This window comes from Fringilla coelebs (assembly GCF_963513975.1).
Source record: "Fringilla coelebs genome assembly, chromosome: 3".
NCBI lineage: Eukaryota > Metazoa > Chordata > Aves > Passeriformes > Fringillidae > Fringilla > Fringilla coelebs.
The window spans coordinates 19,119,627-19,140,579 of record NC_140030.1 but is presented as its reverse complement, the minus strand read 5'-3'; the positions used below and the strand labels follow the sequence as shown (position 1 = coordinate 19,140,579).

General features: G+C 36.7%; 1 protein-coding gene across 3 annotated transcripts in view; it reads right to left on the bottom strand.

The window, feature by feature from the left end:
* The window catches only part of MYT1L (myelin transcription factor 1 like), a gene marked incomplete at both ends in the record, with an annotated part of 127,477 nt that extends 108,716 nt beyond the window's left edge, over positions 1 to 18,761 (bottom strand). For all 3 annotated transcript variants that reach the window (XM_084203184.1, XM_084203185.1, XM_084203186.1), the window contains 3 exons: positions 18,126 to 18,188; positions 18,491 to 18,524; positions 18,707 to 18,761. In XM_084203184.1, the coding sequence (XP_084059310.1) occupies positions 18,126 to 18,188; positions 18,491 to 18,524; positions 18,707 to 18,761 (152 nt within the window). The remainder of the gene's footprint in view (positions 1 to 18,125; positions 18,189 to 18,490; positions 18,525 to 18,706) is intronic.
* Between the last annotated feature and the right edge of the window lie 2,192 nt (positions 18,762 to 20,953).

Sequence of the window (20,953 nt, the reverse complement as noted above, 5' to 3'; positions counted from 1 at the left end):
CAGAGCCTTGAATACTGTTCCAGAATCAGGCATGCTTCTTGCAACCACTGCACTGCCAAGCACCGTGGCATCTAAGGCCACTTAAAGAATGACTGCCCAAACCTCCATCTTAGTTGGAATTAGGGCTCTAATCCAGAGCCAGTGCTTTGGAAAATCTGGTTTCACATGCTTAAATATTTTTTTTAAGTGTGACCAAATTAATATCCAGTTATGAATTTAAATTATAATTTAAATTAACAAACATATTTTAAAATACAGTAAAATCATCTCTACATTTTTCCTGTATTTCAGGCTTTCTCATGAGTTTCTGCCTCTGATTAAATAAATCAGATACTTATAAGCAGGAAGTGGTTTTATATGTGCAGTATCAAAAACCACCATCTTTACTTCATTTATTTGTAACAAACAGAACTTTGCTGACTTTTCAGTTTAGGTATGTATACAATAGTAATTCAGTTCAGCAAAAACTATTAATTTACCTTAATAGGCAAAAGCTACAGTAACAGGAATGAGTGAAATGTAGAACTTTTCCTTCTGGATTTGCAAATATTTACTCTTCCACATTATGGAACAATAAGAAAAATTACAGAAGTGACCAGAAGCATGCTGGATCTCAAAAGGCAGAGGAAGACATGATACTTTCTTCATAGAGTTTTAAAAGCCAAGTCTATCCTTTTGCACCTCAGAGCCTTTTTAAACATATGAATAACCATGAACATACCACAGATCCACCTGTGTATAGAAATATTTAACTAAATTAACATTAAAGAACTGGTACCTACAAACCATCACTGCCTAAAGAGTCAGAAGTAAAAATAATATCAGGTAGAATGATGTGCCAGAGGTAAATGATGGAGCTCAAGACTCAAGTATTTTTTCTTTTAGAAATTCAGATATTGAAATATGTATTTTTAAACAAATGAAGTAGAACAGCTTTGATCTAGTTAATACAGTCACAGTAAAGTAACTCAAAGCAGGAATCTTTTATTTCATTGGTCCATAGACATCTCCATGTGAAGTGTTTCCCCACCACAGCTCACTAAGCCTCCAAACTGGTGTTACTGCACCCTGGGAGGACCACTGACTAACTAACCTGCCCTTTGGTTGGTGAGATCATTTCACCCATCACTAAAACCTCTGCTCTTGTGACATGACAACTAAGAGGAAACTTTAAGTTTCGCAGTAACCAATCCATTCAAACAAGTTTATTTAATTGGTTGACCACAACAGCTGTTCAGCGAAGGAAAGTGAGGCACAGCAATGTATTTCTACATGTCGTACAAATACAGAGGAAAACTCTCAGCCATGGAGAGCACATTTCAAGCAAGACACAAAAAATACATGTAGGCTACATCATGAGGCTAAAAACTTATGTGGCAGCATAAGTACATGGCCTGCAGTTGTTGATTATTCAAGTTATTGAAGTATTTATACAACTAAATTGATACAATATCTGATTGCCCCATGACTTATGATGTCATTGATGGGGTTCCTCTCTCACCCACCTCATGGCTTCCAAAACCCAAGTCTATACATGTCATGCTAAGATACCTTCATAACTCAGGGCAGAGAAACAGGAATCTCCTGGGAGGCTATTTATCTTATCTTTCTTAGACACTTCGTGTAGTAACAATAAAGGGAGGTGGTGATTGTATTTCTACCACTTAGGAATCTGTTAAAAGTGAGACAAGTCCAAGAATTTTTTCTCTCTCTTCTTTTTCTTAATAATTGTCTGTCCAGATTCAATAAGACAATACCTAATCAAATAAAACCACATACCATAATACCTTCATCATGAGAAACCCAAAAATCTGCTTCTTTCCTTTCTGCAGCTGCTGCAACACTTAACTTGAATAATTCTCCCCCCTACAGCTTCACAGTCTTTTCAAGACTACCTGTATGTTCCAACGTCAGACAAATCTGGATTTCCCTCCAATCTTAGGATGGCAAATACCCAACTTAACTGCGTGTTCAAGAGCAAGAAGACACAATTGATAATGTCTTGTTGCCAGATCCTTGAATACTGGGGCTGATCAACGAGTGCAGGATAGTGCAAAGACCACAGGTTTAATGACTCATCGATTCATTAGATGAAATGCATATAATCAAGTTTTGCTAAGTGGTTATTGATTCTGGGCACTTTGATGTTGATTTAGATGCAACCCAGACACATAAAAAGGGAACGTGCAGAGTCAGTGACCATTTCTGCACTAACTCAAAGAACACTGACTTCTGCACTAAATCAAAACCCTGAAGTCCACATTTATGCAAAAAAACCCTATAAATTTGAAGAAAAACTTCGGGAAAAAAACCTTCTATTTTTCTACAGAGATGAAAATTATGTTGGCTACATTGAGTTGAATAAAAGCATCATCTAGAGCAGTCAAGGTGTCCAGATTTATGTGTATCCTGTGTTTTCAGCCTCAGTGATAATAAAAACTTTGTTTACAGGTAGAGGGAAGGGCAAATTCCAATTTATTTATTTTTCATTATAATATCGTAAAATTAAAAAGTTCCCAGTCAATCATTACCAATTTGAAAGGCTCAGAATATGCTACAAGAGTGCATCTATCAGTTACAAAATATTTTTGCACAGTCACAATGTTGAGCCTTAAACATCAAGCATTCAAGAACCAAGGAAAATAAACTGCTGGAAATCAAAAATGGTTCAGGTAGCAATATTGTCAATCATTTAAAACATGGCTAGATACCTATGAGTAGAATCAACACCCGTAGACACAGACTTGATGGATCATATTTAACAACACAATAGGTCAAAATATCATTCTAGCATGTACTTAAGTATTGAGTAATAGAGTATGCTGTTGTTTTATCACATTTATAATACAGGGCTACTATAGTGATACTATCAGCTACTGATTCCTATCATAAATAATCTTCTCATCATTTCTGTATAGACACACAATAGCACTGACTCCCAACTTAATTTTAACTAAGAAAGACATATGGCTCAGAATTAAGAAATAGGATATAAGAATTTTCCTGTAACTATAGCAATAAGAATCTTACTTGATAAAAAAAGCTAACAGCTACAGAATATAACCAGTGGAAAGGAATAATGGTGTGGAGCAGCCTTCTAACACAAGACTGTCATCAGTAGACATCTGAAATTACAGGAAAAAAAATGACAAAAGCAAAGTGATACAAGCTGCAAACACTTCAGTGCTTATGTACCAGTCTCACCTCCAGCTTAAGCCACATGATACTGCTCTGTGTCTTGCATGGTTGGTTAGGAGTCATTCAAGTGTGAAACATTATAAATTCTGCTTGTTAAAGAATTGAGAACCTCTTCCCCCCTGCCATGACTTACACCCCGAAAGGCATATATTTGTTTGTGATAATAATCTACTGAACTATATCCTTCTGCAGCACACCAGAGTTGCTTTGCTGTAGTATTAGTCTTTAGGTAGTATTTCCACCAAGTGATAAGCTTACCTATCATAAAAAAATTGGTTCAAGCTGTTGGCAGACTCAAAGGACAAATCTACATCTCATGTTCAGTTGATGTAGCTTCAATTTTTCAGCTTTAATTTTTCATTATTAGGAGAATTAGAAATACTCTAAAAATGAAAGCTTACCTCCTAGGTTAATCCCACAACTTTAAAAAACAGATGTCTAAATGGCTCTGCTCTAATCTGGCATTTTTTTATATACCTGATGAAAGGAAGGATGTCTGTACAGGTGAAAAAAAAAACCCAAACAAAAAAGTCAAACTGAATTCCATCACATTCTAGTGCAGAATAGGAAGGCTTCAACTTGAGTCATATCACAATTAAAAAAAATACTATGGCATATAATGTTGCTTTTTATAGCTGACAGTGAGTTCCATTAGACTGCAGAAGAATTTCTGAAGGCAATTGAAAATAGCCTCCCAGGAGAGTGGAAGCCCCACACAGCATGGTTTAAATGTGGCATCTGGGCTGTGGGAGGAAATGGCATTTTCCATTGAAAATCTGCTGCCAATATACCTCCTATGGCTAGATTTTTGAGAGAAATGTGGCAGTTGTCCCTCTCTGAATTTCAGCTGCTCAGTTTTAAGGATGCATAGGCAGGAAAGGTAGCAAGACTGAATAGCAAAAGGTCCAGAATTACGTTCTTGTCCAAGGACCAAAGAGTAAAATTGAGAAATGACTGAAAGTAGGAATGTGTAACGGGAAGATGGTAAGAGAGGGAAAAAATTCTTTAGTTCTAAAAGATAAAAGCCAACTTTTTAGAAAGTGTGATCCACTTCAAAAGTTACTTAAATTTTTTTTAACAGTCTGAGTTATTCAATCCTTAGCACATCACTGAAATTTGGTTAGCAATGAGTTAGTTACTGTTAAAAGTGTTCTCTTTATATACGGAAATCTATCATGGTAATAGTTGTGGCAACATCACAGGTCATCAGCTCCTTAAATAATAAATTCCCCCTGATAACATGTAGGTATACAAGCCTGGGAATCACTAGAGCAATCATGTGCTATATTCACACTAAGAAATATGAAGTATTATGAAAAGAATGAAAGTATTATTCTAAAATAATTTTCTGTTCTTGATGTCTGCATGTACTTGCAACTCTGACTTAGGCATACTCTTGAAAACATGACTCATAAAACAAAAAAGACACTTCCTGATTCAGGTAGAAGAGTCATGCCTGTAGCATCTATGGCTACTTTATTGCTTTCTGTTTTGATACAGGTGTACAGGTGGTGTGCTACTGTTATCTTTTTTCTTTTTAACAACAATGCAGCAATTTTACCAAGGTTGAAAAATTTGCCAAGCAAATCAAACACCCTATCTTTTTTCTTTGTTGTTTGTTTCTTTTTTGAGGTGGGTGAGTTTTTCTTTCTTTGGGTTTTTGGTTGATTTGGGTTTTTTTTTGGTTTTTTGGGGTTTTGTTTTTGGGTTTTTGTTGTTGTTGTTGTTGCTGTTGTTGTTTTTTTGTTTTGTTTTGGTTTGGTTTTTTTTGATTGGTTGGTTGGTTTTTACCCAAACAACCTCTTATGGCTCCAAATCTGGTTCCTCTAGAGCAGTCCTTTAACCATCAGACTAACTAACTTCTCTTTGTTCTCTGTAAAAAGCTCACACTTCCTTCTGCTCAAAGACCTGACTTCAATCCAGGACAGAAGGATCCCTGCTAGTTTTCACCTTCATCATTTTGGTATGGCTCTGGCTTGAGAATTAACATGATGCTTGCACCCATTCAAGCTAGTGGAAAAAACAAAGCAGTATGTTGCTTCCTAAGTAACATTGCTGGTCCAGGATGCGTAACTGCCATGAACTTATTCAGTGAAAGGGGTGTGACTGCTATGCTGTCTATAGAAATGAGGTGCCTGCATGTTAGTGTGAGGAGAGAATACCCGCTGGGTCTTCTGGATCAGAGGATGATGGAACCTGCAGCCTGCAAATCTCAAACATTCTGGCAGGTAGAAAGTGCTGAGCACCACAGCTTAGCTAAACTGGCAGCACTGTATGGTTTTCTATTACAAGTTTGGTCAACTACAGACTTGGTAATTTTGTGAATCCTTGTCTTCAATTTCAGTACCAAAGGTCTACTTATAGTTGTGTTCTAAAATGTTGTGCTTATTTTCTGATTTATATGTTGTGGAATGCTTCTCGTGAAAATCCCAGATGTAGAAATTTAATGGGGGAAAACTGTTGTCTCATCTCTAATTGACTGGTAAATGTACTAAACAGAAGGTGGGCCAGGTGCAAGATGACACTTTGTGTTAAAAATATCTGGAAGGTTTTGAAGGTAGGGATGAAAAGCACCATAGGTATGATGTCACTTCAAATTATCTGATATCATGCAAATTTATATTGCAATGTAGTCAGTAGGTAAATTGTTCCTGACTATTCACCATGTGATTCTAAATTTCCTTATTTTGTTTATAAAAAGTTAGTATAATCTCATTATCTCTATTTCTCATACCAGCCAATAAACTTTTGTATTTCTGAGTTTGTGGTTTTTTTATAGAGTTCTAGAGCAACATCATTACGAAGTCCCCTGGTGTAAGAAGAATGAAATTCCTGCTTACAAAAGAGATCAGTTTAACCCGTAATATACCTAAAAAAAAAAAAAAAAAAAAAAAAAAAAAAAATTGCTTCTAACAAATCTAAACTAACCATGACAGTTCTGTTGCTGTTCTACCAACTTCTCCACTAGACCGATTTCTAAATCTGATGGACTGCTTTAATTTACAGTAGACAGAAAAAGCTAAGTGTTTTCTCTTTTTTATAGTTTTGATTAAATGCTGATATTTTAAATAAGTTGTTCCACTTTTAGTCAATGCCATTTTAACTCTTCAGTCTTTCCTCCTACATCCTTTTAATAACATAACTGGAAGCTGCAATCTTGATTCCCAAGGTTTGAAGTTAACACAGCAGTCAGAATTTATTTGCATTCTTTCTAAAATAGTATTTGTTTTATAACTCTGACTCAGTTTCTCAGTCTGTCCTTTTCTGTGATCTCTTTAGGTCTCCAAGCTGAGCAAAGCTAGGCCATGTCAGTTCTGAGAATGTCAGTATTTCCAAGCTACACCTAGATGCTGCAGAAACAGTACTGCAACTCAGAAAGTAGTACACTTGCCTTGTCAGAAGCACTGAAACAAATTCACCATTGTGGAAGGGACAGAAGAACTGAAAAGCTGGTAATTCCTTATGTCACACGGAATTAAAAAGAGGAGCTAAGTGTCTTTAAGAACTAGAAATATTAATTCCAAATCCCCAATCAAAAAAAAGTCATGCAATTACATTCTGTCCCAATCATTCCTACATTTTCAGACAGAAGAACAAACTATTTATTTTTCTTTCTATCCCAAGCCCTGTGCCCGATAAATGTGTGCTGGTAGAAAGTTGCTACAACCAGTCTTGTGAGTCAATGTGGTGTTATGAACATATTGCAATATTATAAGCGATATGACCTCTCGTGTCATTTGAAATCAAGTACTTAACAGTGCAAAACTGTCTTAGCCTATTGAGCTACATTTGTGAAATGTTTTAAAATTAACTGTTGAAAAAGGTTTACAAGAATAAAATACAGTTACCCTGGTACACTGGCTGCACTTAGCCACCCATCCCACTGCAGCTTTGTACCTTCTACTTTCTTTCGCAAAGTATGGGATATACAGGAGATTTTATGAGAAATAAATTTCAGAACCAGGGGGTTTTGTGTGGCAGCTACTGTCATGCAAACTTCTAGAAGACTTGTGTCAGAGAAAATCAATCACATATGTCATGATGTATGACATATCCTCTTGTCTGAAATGACAGTTTGCTGTCCCCTTCTCCTGAAGTGGTACATATGATTGCTAAGAACCAACAAACCATTAATCCTCATTCATCACTCTAGAAGAAACCATGCCCAAGCAAGGTCTACATTAAATGTAAGCAACTGTAGTACATTTTTCTTACTGTCCTTGCAAATACTAAATAACAATAAAACATTTGGCAATTTTTGTAAAAATGAACTTTTGATATAAAAAAGACGGTCTAAAGCAAGAGGCACTGGAGTAGAGTTTAGAGGCGTGACTCAACTTCTGTCAGGGATGCAAATTTCTTGTGTGGTAACAGAGTCACGAACTCCTGGTTTATCAAGGGAGCAAAAGCATTACAGCTCTGTTTCTATGCATAGCTGCACAGTGAAATTCTGACATCCAAGCGAGGTATGTTTGCTCCTCTTCTAATACCGAGGGACATGTAGGCACTTAACATACAGCAAAGTTTAGACACTGTAATCCAGGCTGGTAGAAGGTATTTTCTGTAGAGGAGGATTTCCACTCCTGGAATTAATAACTTTAAGCCTTCCTGGGGTTTTTTTTGTTTGTGATTTTTGTTTTTTTGGTTTTGGGTTTTTTTTTTTTTCTTCCCCCTCACAGAAACCGAGATTAACTCGGTCTTTTGACTCGGAGATGGTCAGAGAAGAAATCACAATCCCAGCCCTAGCCATTATCTAATCTAGAACACACAGAAATGTGTGAGCAATTTGTGTTCAATATCCTCTTTTGCCAGGGGTAACTGAAGCTCTGTTTTACTCTTCTCAGAAGACTGCTTTCTCATGAGAATTCATAATACTCTAGGTTTAGAGTGCACACTTCTTCAATACTTCATGCAAAACAAAACACTGACATCTTCTTTACTACCAGTACTTTACTACCAGTGAAGTTCAATTCACTGGTTCATTCAATTTGTCTCTAAAACTACTGTTTCCTGTGTGAAGTGCTAATGCTGGGACTGAAAATGGAGTCCCTCTGTCTCCAATTGACTGCTCAAAGTTACAAAACTATATCCTTCCCTCTCCTTTTGAATACAAATGAAGAAAAAAGAATGCAAGCATCCTGACATCTTAACTTCTTTACAGTGTAGAATGCAAGTTCCCAGAAGATGGGAGAAAACGCCTCCAACAAAATCCAGATGGAGTCTTAAACCTATTGAAAAAGAAGAAAACAGTGGGAGAGTGGCATTTTTGTACAGATCACAAACTGGGGGGCTTTTAAAAGCACTTGCTACACTGAAATAAGCAGAAGAGAGATTAAAGATAAACTATCTATGCTTTGTACTTAGTATGGCATCAAGATGCCCAAATAAATGTTTTCATAGGCCTGATGAGGATCTGCTGGGGGAACAGGGTTTGTAGAGCTTGGAGAGAAGGAGGCTGAAGGCAAAACTACCTGAAAGCAGGTTATAGGCAGGTGGGGATTGGTCTCTTCTAAGTAACAAGTGATGAGAGGGAACAGCTTTAAATCGTGTCAGGGGAGTTTAAGGTTGGGTACTGGGAAAAAATTCTTCAGTGAAAGGATTCTCAAGCATTGGAACAGGATGCCCAGGAAAGTGTTTGAGTCACTAGGGATATGGGCATTTAAAAGATGTTTGGATGTGGCACTTGGGGACATGGTTTAGTGATGGAGTGGGCATTGCTGAGTTAATGGCTGCACTCCATGATCTCAAAGGTCTTTGTCCAACCTTGACAATTTTATGACTCTTTATTTAGACAAGCCTAATGTTTAAAGTACAGTTCTACTGTGACTTTAGAGCTGGACACAAAACAAGAGAACATTGATGAGAGTGCACCCTTTGGACTGAAGGCAGAAACTGAATGCATGCCAGCCTTTAGCTCTAGCCTTGTTTCCGAACACCCATTCCCCATTCATCAAGCACAGGTAAGATTTTCTCCTGGAGACATTAGGAGCTCCTGGAGACATTAGGAGGGTGAAAACCAGCAGCAGGTGTATACCTTTGGTGAATTTCTTCCACAAGAATCAGCTGAATAGAAAGCATTTATTCACTACTTGTGCATCCAATTCAGTGGCCTATTCACTACTCTAAATAAAAAATGTAATGGTAGAGAAATCTGCCCCAGTCGCAAGAAACTGATGGCAAAACCCCCTTTTTTTTTTAAATTACTGTTATTGGCATTTAAAGCCAATCATATTCTGTCCTATCTCAGTATATTTTATAGTATTTCCAATTTTATCATAATTTATGGATTTGAGACACAGCCCTAATTTCAATCCCAGGAATATTTTCTCTTAGGCGTTAAACCTCTGCTACATTCTTCCATGGATACTTACAACATGACACTACTAGTTCTTGCAAATAACAAAAGGTCATTAGGTTCTGCAATCCCTTTGCATGCCACCAGTAAGCTTTAGGATTTTCTGGGGAAGGTGACTCAGGTGAATAGCCAGAAAACCAACTTTGTAGGACCAGTCACCTGGTTAAAGTTATTACTATTTACAGTGTCCTAGGCTGTAGAGTGCTGAGAATGTCTTCAGGAGCTATCCATCCCCTGGGCACTTTTAATTCTGTGGATGTATTTATTTAGATTTATTATTGCCATCAAAGACGCTCAGGACTACCTCTCCTTTCCCTGTCCTGAGCTGACACCACTAGAAGCAGTACTTCATATCAACCACTAATAAGAAGTGATATCTTTGAAAGGGCTGTCTCAACTTATTGAAAAACCGCAGCAGAAGTCTTTAAAGACACATCATGGTGTAATTTTTAGGCCTCCTTCACATTTGAGTTGATTTCCTATGTTCTTCATTTTCTTTTGCTATCTCAGGTAATATCTGAGGTGCTTGATCTCATAAAAATATGAAAATTTGAAAGAAAAGATAGCTATAATTTTATTTATTACATATACGATTTATCCTACCTTCTTTTTGATGATTCTAGCAGAGTTCAGATAATTTTCACTGAGATGGAGAAAAAAGAGCAGGGCAACCCTGTTCTGATAGCATGGGTGCCACCTACAGATAGAACTTTTTCAAACCCATGTGATATTTGTGTTTATGTGGACTCTGGAGCAAGGAATAAGATGGTTCTCTGTCCATCCAGCTGCCAGTATTCACCAGTAAATTCTCTTCTCTCTAAAGCTCTGACTTAGGATGATGCTCCAATGCACAGGCCATTTTTCAACACACAGTAGCTATGACTGCTGCTCAGAACTGCTGGAAGGAGTATGTAGGCAGATCCGATGCCAATGCAAGGCAGAGCATTACCTTGCTTGTGGCTTTTCTGGTTTAGTCAACGTTAAAAACTGTCACTGCATTTTTACTAGAATACATATTAATAAAAAGATTTTCTTAAATACCTCCAGCTTTTCAAACCTCAGAAACAGTATTTTTAAAGAAATACTGTAGAAATAATTGACAAATTATGACATCAGGAAACTAGACTAGATTCTAAATATAAAATTGTCCTATCAAGAAAATCAGTTAATTTTGCCCTAGAATCCAGAAAAATGTTTTGGTCAAAAAAGCACTGAATTGTAAAGTTAGACTTTCTCTGACATCAATGACCATTCAACAGATCTTTATTTAAATATCAGACAAACATCAGAGCCAGACTTTTGTCTTTTTACTACATTTGTAATAATCCTCCATACATGCTTCCATCTTTACACCTCATGGTGCCTAAAATTTGCTTGCTGCTTACAAATGGGGAAACAGAGGCATAGTGAGATGAAATGTCTTGTCTACCATGTGCGAATCAACTCTGTAGATACTCTTTTCCACAATGAAAAGCACGAGTTATTCAACCTCAAACGATTTATTTCTCTCCTAAGAGAACACAATGTACTCAGCAAACCTACCAGGCCAACCAAATAAATTTCCCATAGGCAAAGGGAAAATGTGTATAGCTCCTTCCACGATCTTGCTGGGGAAATTATATCCCCAGTACTACTGGATATTTTGTTCTTTTGTTTTGTTTTTTAATTTTCTTTCTGATACTTTCTGCATGGTCTTCATTTATTTTGTGGCTGACAGGGACATATCCAGACAGATACGCCCACAGAAAACCTCATGGCTGCAAGCAGACAGCTGCATGAGAAATATGCTCAGCACCTTCCATCCGAAAGAAAGGAGTATATAATCTCAGCAACACACAAGCCAGGGCACCCCCTGCAGAAAGCACATCCTAAATCTGCTGTTTGCTGCTGCTACTGCACAGTTAGGTCAACACTCCCCAAGCTCCTGCTGCTGATTTACTCTCTTTCCCCTGCCTTTATAAGGCTTGTACTCCTAGTACTTGCAGGCCCTGCAACTTGTTGCCACTGCAACAGCTACTCCCAATCCAGATGGTGGTAGGACTAATTGAGCTGTGGCTCCTTTGTGTAGTCACCTCTACACAATAGCCACTAACATGCTGAGCCTCACACCAATTGCTAGCTGCAATTGATAGCTGCTCGATGGTTTAGACCCAGCTTTGTACCTTTCTAATCATTAATCAACAATCAGACAAAGGATTTATTGCTGAATCCAGACAGCAGCCAATACAGACCTCTAATACATTATGGATTCTCTGTCAGCACAACTATTTATTGTTTGCAGTGATCTGTTTGAAAATCCCTATGCTCTTGCACTTATTTATTAACTTGCTTACTTATATCTCTTTAGCTGGATTTAACAAAGCATTGAAAATTCATCTATTAACATTTTTTACAAATCCTGAATGGTGAATTACTTCATATAAAATATATTTATAATATTATTCTGTGTATTTACCACGACTTACCAAGGTCTTTAGCAAATATGTCTGTTAAAGAAAATGGAATTAAATTTCACAGTGTCAGAATATTTCCTAATGTAAATATCCAGTGAATCATTTTATCATTAAAAACATCATAATAAAGGTTAACTATCAGCTGAGAGATAAAGGAATACACATTTCTCTATACTTCCAGCATCCTGTGGGATTTTTCACAGTATCATAAAAGCAAGCAACAGTAAGGACCTCACTGTTCTGTGGTTAGGCTTTAGCACAAAAGCATCAGTGGACTTCTGGTTCTGCACAGCATGCAACCATGCTCTGCTATCAAATTAATGTTAAAATATGTATGTCCTAGCTTCTGATTTATAGTATCTTTGACAAATAGTAAAAAGGACAGGCATGCCATAAAGTTTATGGATAGGGTGATGGCATGCACAATGATGTCTCATAAAGAATAAAGGGGGAAAAGTTATTTATTCTTGTGATTCAAGAGCTAAAATACAGATAGACTGGCTGCGTGCACAGAATTTTTCATAAATATCCCACAGTGCACCCTGTTGTACAGCAGCCATACATTAATTAGAGCATTCAGCAGACACTGCAATGTGTTACACTCACCCAAGTGAATCTTCATTTTTCACATGCAGGGCCTTACTAATTAAAATCAGCTTTGCAATTAAATGTGGAAAATTGTGTTAAACTTTGAAGCGTGGTTTAGAAAAAATATATTTATTTTTAGGGTATTTTATTTTGATGCAAATGAATTCTCCATCAAAGTGAGACCAGCAAAAGGAAGGTATGAGGATTTCTCTTTTTTGTATTATAGATGCTCCTCTCGGTTGCAAGTTGCAATGCTCCACTATCTCTCTGCCAGTACCTGGCCCTGTTCCAATGCTTTTAGTGAGTGCTATCTGTCAAGGCATGAATAATACAGCCCCTAGGCTGTCGGCAGAATCCAAATGAGGCATACATCAGGAAGCAAGCACTCGACTTTAGCTCCAGAACATGCTCCTGTGAAGACAGGCAATTATTCACCCACGGCTGCAGCCATGGCAATCAAACTGGTGGGTGAAAAGGTATATGAAATGAAAAAATTTGAATAAGAAATATGGCACAACAAGGCACAGAAATTCAATAATTTGCTAATAACAGAGAGATATTTGAGCCTTTTAATTTCGAAGTTTGGGAGCCTGAATTATTTCACTCGCTCTGTTAGAATATGTAGACCAAAATACAGTATACAATGTCAAGGCAATACAGTGGTACTTCTTTGGTTTTTTCCAAATAAAAACAGCAATGCTAAACTCTAAAGTATTTATAAATTCAAATTGTTCTATGAAGGGACAAATCTCATGCCTAAAAATTAAAAATAATTCTATCTGTATGATGTAATAAACCAGAGACAGCCTAGTAAAGCAATAAAGAACTGGTAGTATCATGAAATTTGGCAGAAAATTAAAATCCAATGTATTCCATAAAGTTAGGTACAATTTATACATTACAGATATGCACATCATTTTACAATTTTTCTTTGGTTTTGAGACTAGCCTCTTTTTTTGCAAGACATTGTGTCAGTAATTAATGAATTCTTTACAAATAAAATATGACCTGAAGAAAAGGCATGAAAAATTTCCTGGCAGATGAAATGTTTAAGTTGGTTTGTTTCATCTGAATTTTTATTTTCAGCAATCAAATAGAAATTAATGATACGGTAAAAGTTATATCAGTATTTTCATTTTAAATATGAAGGGTTTATCATTTGGTCTTAACATTCTTCACTGAAATTTTATGCAAATTTTTTCAGACCACAATTGGTTTGCTTTAAGTTCTATACAATGGCTGCAATTATTTTCAAATATACACTCTTGTATGCTCTAAAAGAATCCTAAATGAATATACATAGTGCCATGCTACTACCTTAAATTTTTTTTTTAGGTCTCATATTTGTTAGAATATTATGTTAGAATATATGTAATGTGTAGAATATTATTTGTTAGATTGTTATGTTAGAAACGTGGCAGTTAGCAAGTGATGAATCCATTACAGAATCTAATTGCTTTTGTTACTTGAGAAAAAAAAAGAGAAACTATTTTCTTAAGAAGCTTTTAAATAAACCACTGTATGCAATCAGTATTTTTTCATGGAATCTAGTTAGGATTTTTATGATGTGTCTACATACCTACTTATATGGCAAATCATCGGCACCTATTTGGTATATGACATTGTTTTATAAAGATGCTAAATGGAGAGCAACAAAGTAAAGTGCAATATTTCTGAAACCATCATTCACATGTACTCAGTAAATAACATGGGCCAGTTTGCACTCAGTTACTCCAGAGTAACAATGGGATTTGCACCTGCAGAACAGGAACTGGAATCCCTTTTACTCTGTATTTGTATACACAGAATGCGATTCCTGTTGCCTATGAAGATAATTAATGAAACTGGCAAAGTTTCTTCTAATTGCAGTGAAAGAACACTTGAATCTATGCTCTTCTTCAGATGCTTAGTCAAGAGGGATCCTGAAAAGAGTTCTGGGAACTGTGGGACCCTCCTGCTCTATATACAGATGGATTATTCACAGCTGAAAGTATGCAAGGATCTGGACTGTTTAAAATCAATTCACAGTACTGAAAGTATAAGAGCAGTGTTCATCTTTAGGCTGCTATGCACAATGGGCCTGAACAGTTACCAAGAACCTAAACCTGCATCTGAGGCACGGCCCAGGAGATGCTCTGGTTTTCACTCCTAAGATTTGAATTCTTCTCTTGTCTCCACCACTATCTGAACATGTTTATAGCTTTTTTTTTTTTATTTCTATCTTGCATTCAGGTCTTTCACAACCTTTGTTTTCTTTTACTTTTTCAGTTCAGTTGGCCTCAGGTGCTTTGAAACATAAACAATGGGTACTGAAGTTCTGTCTGCGTAAACTCTGACCTTGAGGCATTGGTTCATGCTGTGTGTCATGGACAGCACTGGAGGGTCCATGTTAGCTTCAGGTTTCCAGGTGAAATACAAAAAAAAAAGAGTCTACTCTAGTAAGGCAGGCACACTATCCAACTTTTAGCACTCCCCAGTGCCCATACTGGGATGTTAATTCTTCTGACCTTTCCATGCAGCCACTGAACAGAGATGCTTTCACCACACTAATTTTAGAGATCCCAGCATTCTGCCCTAAAGTGCCCTTTAGAGAAACTTGTTCATCTAAGCTGTCTGTTAGCATGTCCAGCCAACAAGCCAACATCAGGCACTGAACTTAAGACCCAGGAGGAAACTACCAACCAAGTCATACAAGGTTTTGCTTCCCTTCAAACTAAGATTTGACACAAAGGAAAACATCAAGGAGATGGAAATGACACAACAAGCTCTTACCACTGTTACCCTACTTAGTTCCAATCCCATGTTTTCATACACCTCAAAGCATCACTGGCATAGAAAGTCTGCTTGTTCCCTTAGTAAACCTACATTGAAGCGCCTTCCTAATTAAAAATACAACCAAGGCAAAAAACCTGTGATAAAACCCTCCTTTAACTTCTATCTAATATTTTATCAGCTGAAGAACATTTCATTCCCTGAATCTATCTGAAAATGTGAAAGGATCTGTTTATTTCAGTTCAAGCTTAATGTCGTACCTGAGGATGAGTTTTCACTGTCACAAAGATAAAATTACAATAATAACTAAAAAAAACCAAACCAAAACAACTCCCCCCCCCGCCCCAGGAAAAAAAAAAAACAAAAAAACAAAGCCAAAAAATACCCCCAAAAAAACCACCTGGAATTCCAGAGACTTCAAGACATTTTAGAAGAAAAAGAATTTTGGAGAGCTCTTACTACATCTAGTGGAAGCAAATGCATTTCATTCCTAATAATGAGCTGGTCTGATATTGTGAATGAAAAGGTCTTAACCTCATTAAAATGCTCTGTAGGTCTAAACGGAATTGTTACGCATCAGCTGAGATATGCAATTCCCTGAACACATCAAATTTTTAAGATAGTCTGATTTCCTTGGAAGAAATGTTTGAGGATCTTTCCCACCCATATAGCAAAATAGAAAAACAGGAAATTTCCTTCAAATTCTTTCAAAAAGATAAATTTAGTAGTTGTTGGTTGTGAATAAATAGTGCTTCTCTTCTAGAAAACAGAAATTTTAGATAAATGTACATTGCAAACCTCAACGAAGAACTCTGTGTTTTTACATTAAATAGGACATATATTGGTTAAATATATTTTGATTAGTGGATTGGCAATCATGGTGACAAGAAAACATAAAAGCCCAACAAATTCTTTTGTAGAAAAAAAAAAGGAATTTTTGATGTATTTCCAATTTTTATTCTTATCGCATCTGCCCAAAATTTCATTTAATTAACAGCTCTGAGATTCAGTCTGTTCGTGTACTGACATACCAGAATCATGTCAAGAAAGCAAAATATGGAATTAACATCTCAAAACTGCACGCAATCTTTTCAAACCTCACATTTATGGCTTCCTCTTTCCCCAAAAGGGTGACCTTACACAAACACAGACCCTAACTCTAACACAAAGAGCAGTTCAGAAGAAAAGTCAGAATTTTTCAAGCTAAAGAGTTTCTTTCTGTATGTTTTTCATATCTGCACAGAAATTCCATGAAGTGTAAATAAATGTATGTACCTATAATCTTGTAACTAGAAAGGCCATTATAAATCATATCACTTAACTGTTGACAGGTCATGGAAATTCTGAGAGAAAAGAAGGATTTAGTGTCATTTTTTAATTACTTGTGAAGCTTGTATTTCCATAAAGAAAACAGACAAAAAAAAAACCCATGGTTTGAAATGAGACTGAATTTAAAAATAACTATTTTGGATACTTTTCCTAAATCGGTGGTCCAATCTAACCAAAACCTTCAAATAGCAACAAAAATGTTACTGCTCTTATGAGTGAAGAAAAGATTAAAAAAATAAATGTGAATAATTATTTTATGGTTTATACAGTTTAAATGTAATTCAAAGTAATTGTAATATCACTGTTCTTGGTCTAATTTTGAAAGCGTTTTCTAGACTTGTCCCTAAGCTTCATTCAGTGATAAGAATAAAGGAACATGACTGGACTGAGTGGCACTGTTCAGTATCTTTTCATATTTCAAATAAATGCCTTAACCCCAAATTAAAATTTCAATTTAATTCCTAGACCCCATATGCCCATTTCATGCAGTAATCAGATTTGGTGTGAAGTATCTACTCTTACAAACACCACAAGTGCTTTATAAACTGAAAAATTAAGAATGAAAAAAACTCTTCAGACTTTCAGGATAATTTAACACTGCTTTGAACACTTCCCTCAATTCAGAAAAGAGATGGCCTAAACATCAGCCATTTTATCTCCTACAACGTGCTGCTGTATAAAATATGTCAAATCAAATGCATAGCAATGAGAGAAAAATACATGTATTCTAGAGCTGTTAAGTTTTAAAAATATTACACAAAAAAATTCATGGACAAATGATTCAGGAAAGGAATGGAGTTTAGACAGATGTACAACACTATTGAACATTGACCTTGCAAACACAGAAATGTAAAGACTGAGGTCTAAATTAATTTGAAGCGCATGCAGTAGGTGTAACATATGCTACCTTGTATACTCTTAACCATAAACAGCTGGACTTTTTTTTTTTTTTTAAAGGAGATGTCTCCACATTTCATAGTCTAGAAACTGAAGTAAAGGTATTTATAATACAGTATAACATTTGAACCCTGAAGTCATATTATCGTTGATTTGCCTTAAGCTTTGCTTTGAATCTAACCTGATCATTGAACTTAAAATGCACAGAAACTCTTTTTCTTTCAGCCATGAAACACATTAAATAACATGAACAGGAGCGCCAACAGGCAAGTGGGGCCAAATCTTAATTTTCAACATATAAGCAAGAGAAGTGTATGAAAATACTGAGAGAAGATTGACAATGAGAGCAAGTCTCCTCAGCAAAAATGTGAGTTAAATTTTGTAACAGTCAGAAAGAAAAAATAACCCTGACTCTAAATGGCTTCTAGAATATGTAGCTGCTAATTTTTATCATTGTTTGGTTTATCAAGGTCATGCCAGATAACTTGTTTACCAAATCTCTTCACTAAATTATGAAAAATTACAGATATTACCTTCTGTGTCTTGCATATTTGCCACTAACATGACCACTGCCATCACAGCCAGGCGTGGGACAGCTGCAAAAGAGAGAATTAATTATATAGGTGTTGGTGTGCTGCAGAAAGATTACACTAAAAGCAGGCAGACTAGGTATTACAGAGATGGAGGGCAACCAAGACAGAAAGAGAAATCAAATAACTGAAGGGGAAAAAAAAAACCAGGGGATGCTTTTTATTAGCAAGTCTCGAGGGAATTAATTTCATCAGTGCAGCAGGGCATGAGCAAACCACCAATGAACTTGAAAGTGCATTATACCCATTAAAAGGCATGAATTTTCTAAATTGCTAATGGGGATACATTTTACACTCAGAGCACTAACCTGAACAGCTCTTGTATGGCTGGTTCCACGGGAACTGCAGAGAGATGGAAAACATATAAAAATTTATCATCTATTACAAGTACCCCTCTTCTACAGAAAATTACCAGAAAGGTTGTGTAAAAGCAAGGGTCAGAATGAATCGTGCAAAGAGATTCTGGAGGATGAAGGTCACCCTGAGCAGGGGCCTTGAGTGATTTACTGAAGCAAGAGACGTACCTCGAACACCTTTGGAGCGTGTGCGATGGCGCTTCTCGTCTGCATCCACCTCCATCTGGGAATAGATTAGCAGGCAGTCAATGTTCTTATCCTGCATGCACAGACTATCAATGCACAGACTGATACAGTCTCTCACACGATTTATTGACACTATTTTAATTCCATTTTATCCTGCAAGGGAAACTTCTCCTTACAGGGGATTTTTAGGATCTTTGTGTTTATGTAAAAACAGCAAATGCAGTAATTTCTGCTTTAAACAGTCAGTTTCTGTGCCCTGCTTTCACAGCAAATTGTGTGCAACTAAGTGCTGTTTCCTCTTTTCAAGTGGATATTTCTGACATAATCCCTTCATTACTCCCAAATATTCCAAAACAAGGATTCAATAGATTTCTATACAATTTGAAACTAAAGTCAAGGGGTCACACACCAAAGGTTGTTTTCTAACCAAACTCTTTACAGTGGGAAAGAGAGGAAGTAATAATGACTGAAAAGGAGATGAAGATTCACCATTAGACCTTCAAATATTTCATGGTATTTAATATGGCATTACAATCTTTGCCAGCATGTTTCATAGTTTAGTTGTGTTTTTCAAGTTTAAGGAACGGGCTCATTTGCTACATGACGAGATCTTTATCTTCATTTTACAAACAGCTTGCCAATCTAGCGTATTTTTCTGTGCAGTAATAAATACATAGAATTCTTACATGTTTACCAGACAGGGACAAGGCTGCAGATTAGATCTTTGAAAGTATCACCATCACTGACCTACACTAATTAATGTAGGGCCACATAGTTTCTTCTGATTTTACATGCTCAATTATCACCAGATTTTAAAAGGTAAACTAACTAGGCTAGCTAGAATTCAGGATTTTATTCAACAGAAGCAAATTGCACTGAAATATGTTGAAAGACTGAGTCAGGGAAAATATATGCAGTATCTGTATCACCAGCTCCTTTGGCTGTAGAAGAGCAAGATAGCAAGATGGATCTACAGTGCTTCATACATAGTGATGATACTGTAAAGGTCAGGAAGCACAGAAATAGACCATGGAGTTCTAGTTCTCCCAGGGGAAAAAAAATCAATCACCCCCTTTATAGCAATATCCTTGGATTGATATCTGGTAAGAATGTCATATATCTCATGCAAAAACATGGAAAAGGGTCCAAGTGACTTGCAGCTAACCCTTTAATCACCTAACTTTCTTTGGTCAGTTCCTTAACACAAACAATTTGGGAAGTAACTAGGAAAGAAGAAATCAAGCAGTGTTTTTAAAGAGCTCCTTCAACACGTAACAGCAGGAGGAAAGAATCACCTCAACAAAATTTGTAGGTGACAGGGATTTGGTAAAAAGAAAGTGTCACTCTCACAAGATTCTGTGCTATTGATGTAGTTCTGTTTCTTGGCAGTCATCATCTGATTCCTGGTAGTGTGCTATGTTCCACACTAAAGGGATAACTTAAAATAGACTGATATTATGAAAGCTAATAGAGCACCAAGCACTTTTAGGGGGCTTCAGGTTAGTCTTCTGCATAACTTCGAGTGGGTTTAATTTTAAAATTAAGAATTTCATTCTCATATTAATTTAATATTTAGCTGAGTGCAGATACATTTGGAGCATAAGCTTCCATCTTCATCAACCAATCATGCTGAGATCCCACAAAGCATTCCATCAAGCCCTCAACTGCCACTCCAGAAAAGTATGGAAAGGTACAGACGAATCCCTTATTGTATCTACCAACCCTGTGCAGAAGTTTCAGGTATCGTCTGGCATCAGAAATGGCACTAACTGCCTATGCTTAGACAACTGAATTTACCCCCAGGTTAATGCAGCCACCAGAGTCTGAGGACCAACTTCCCTGATCAGCTACATAAAGCTGCTTCAGGCTGGATAAAATCAGTCTTGGCACCTTTGTCTCTGCTGTCTAGCTCTCCATCAGCTATTGCATGAGACACTTGGCATGCCAGTAGGTATCTCCTACAGGCACCCAAACTGAATCTTAAACTTTACCCACCCACAGTATCTATCCTACACCTTGAGTTCACATCCTAGCCAGTTTCTTAGCTCCAATGACTTGAGAGGCATTTGAAGCTTTTAAAGCTGCCATACAAAAGCACATAACAGCATCTCTGGAATATAAAAATTCCTTACTAGATGATGACATTCTTTTCCTTTTGCTAATAAGAAAACAGTGCACTGTATAATTCTGTAAGTCTTGAATGTGCAAGGACTTGACAGGAGACCAGAA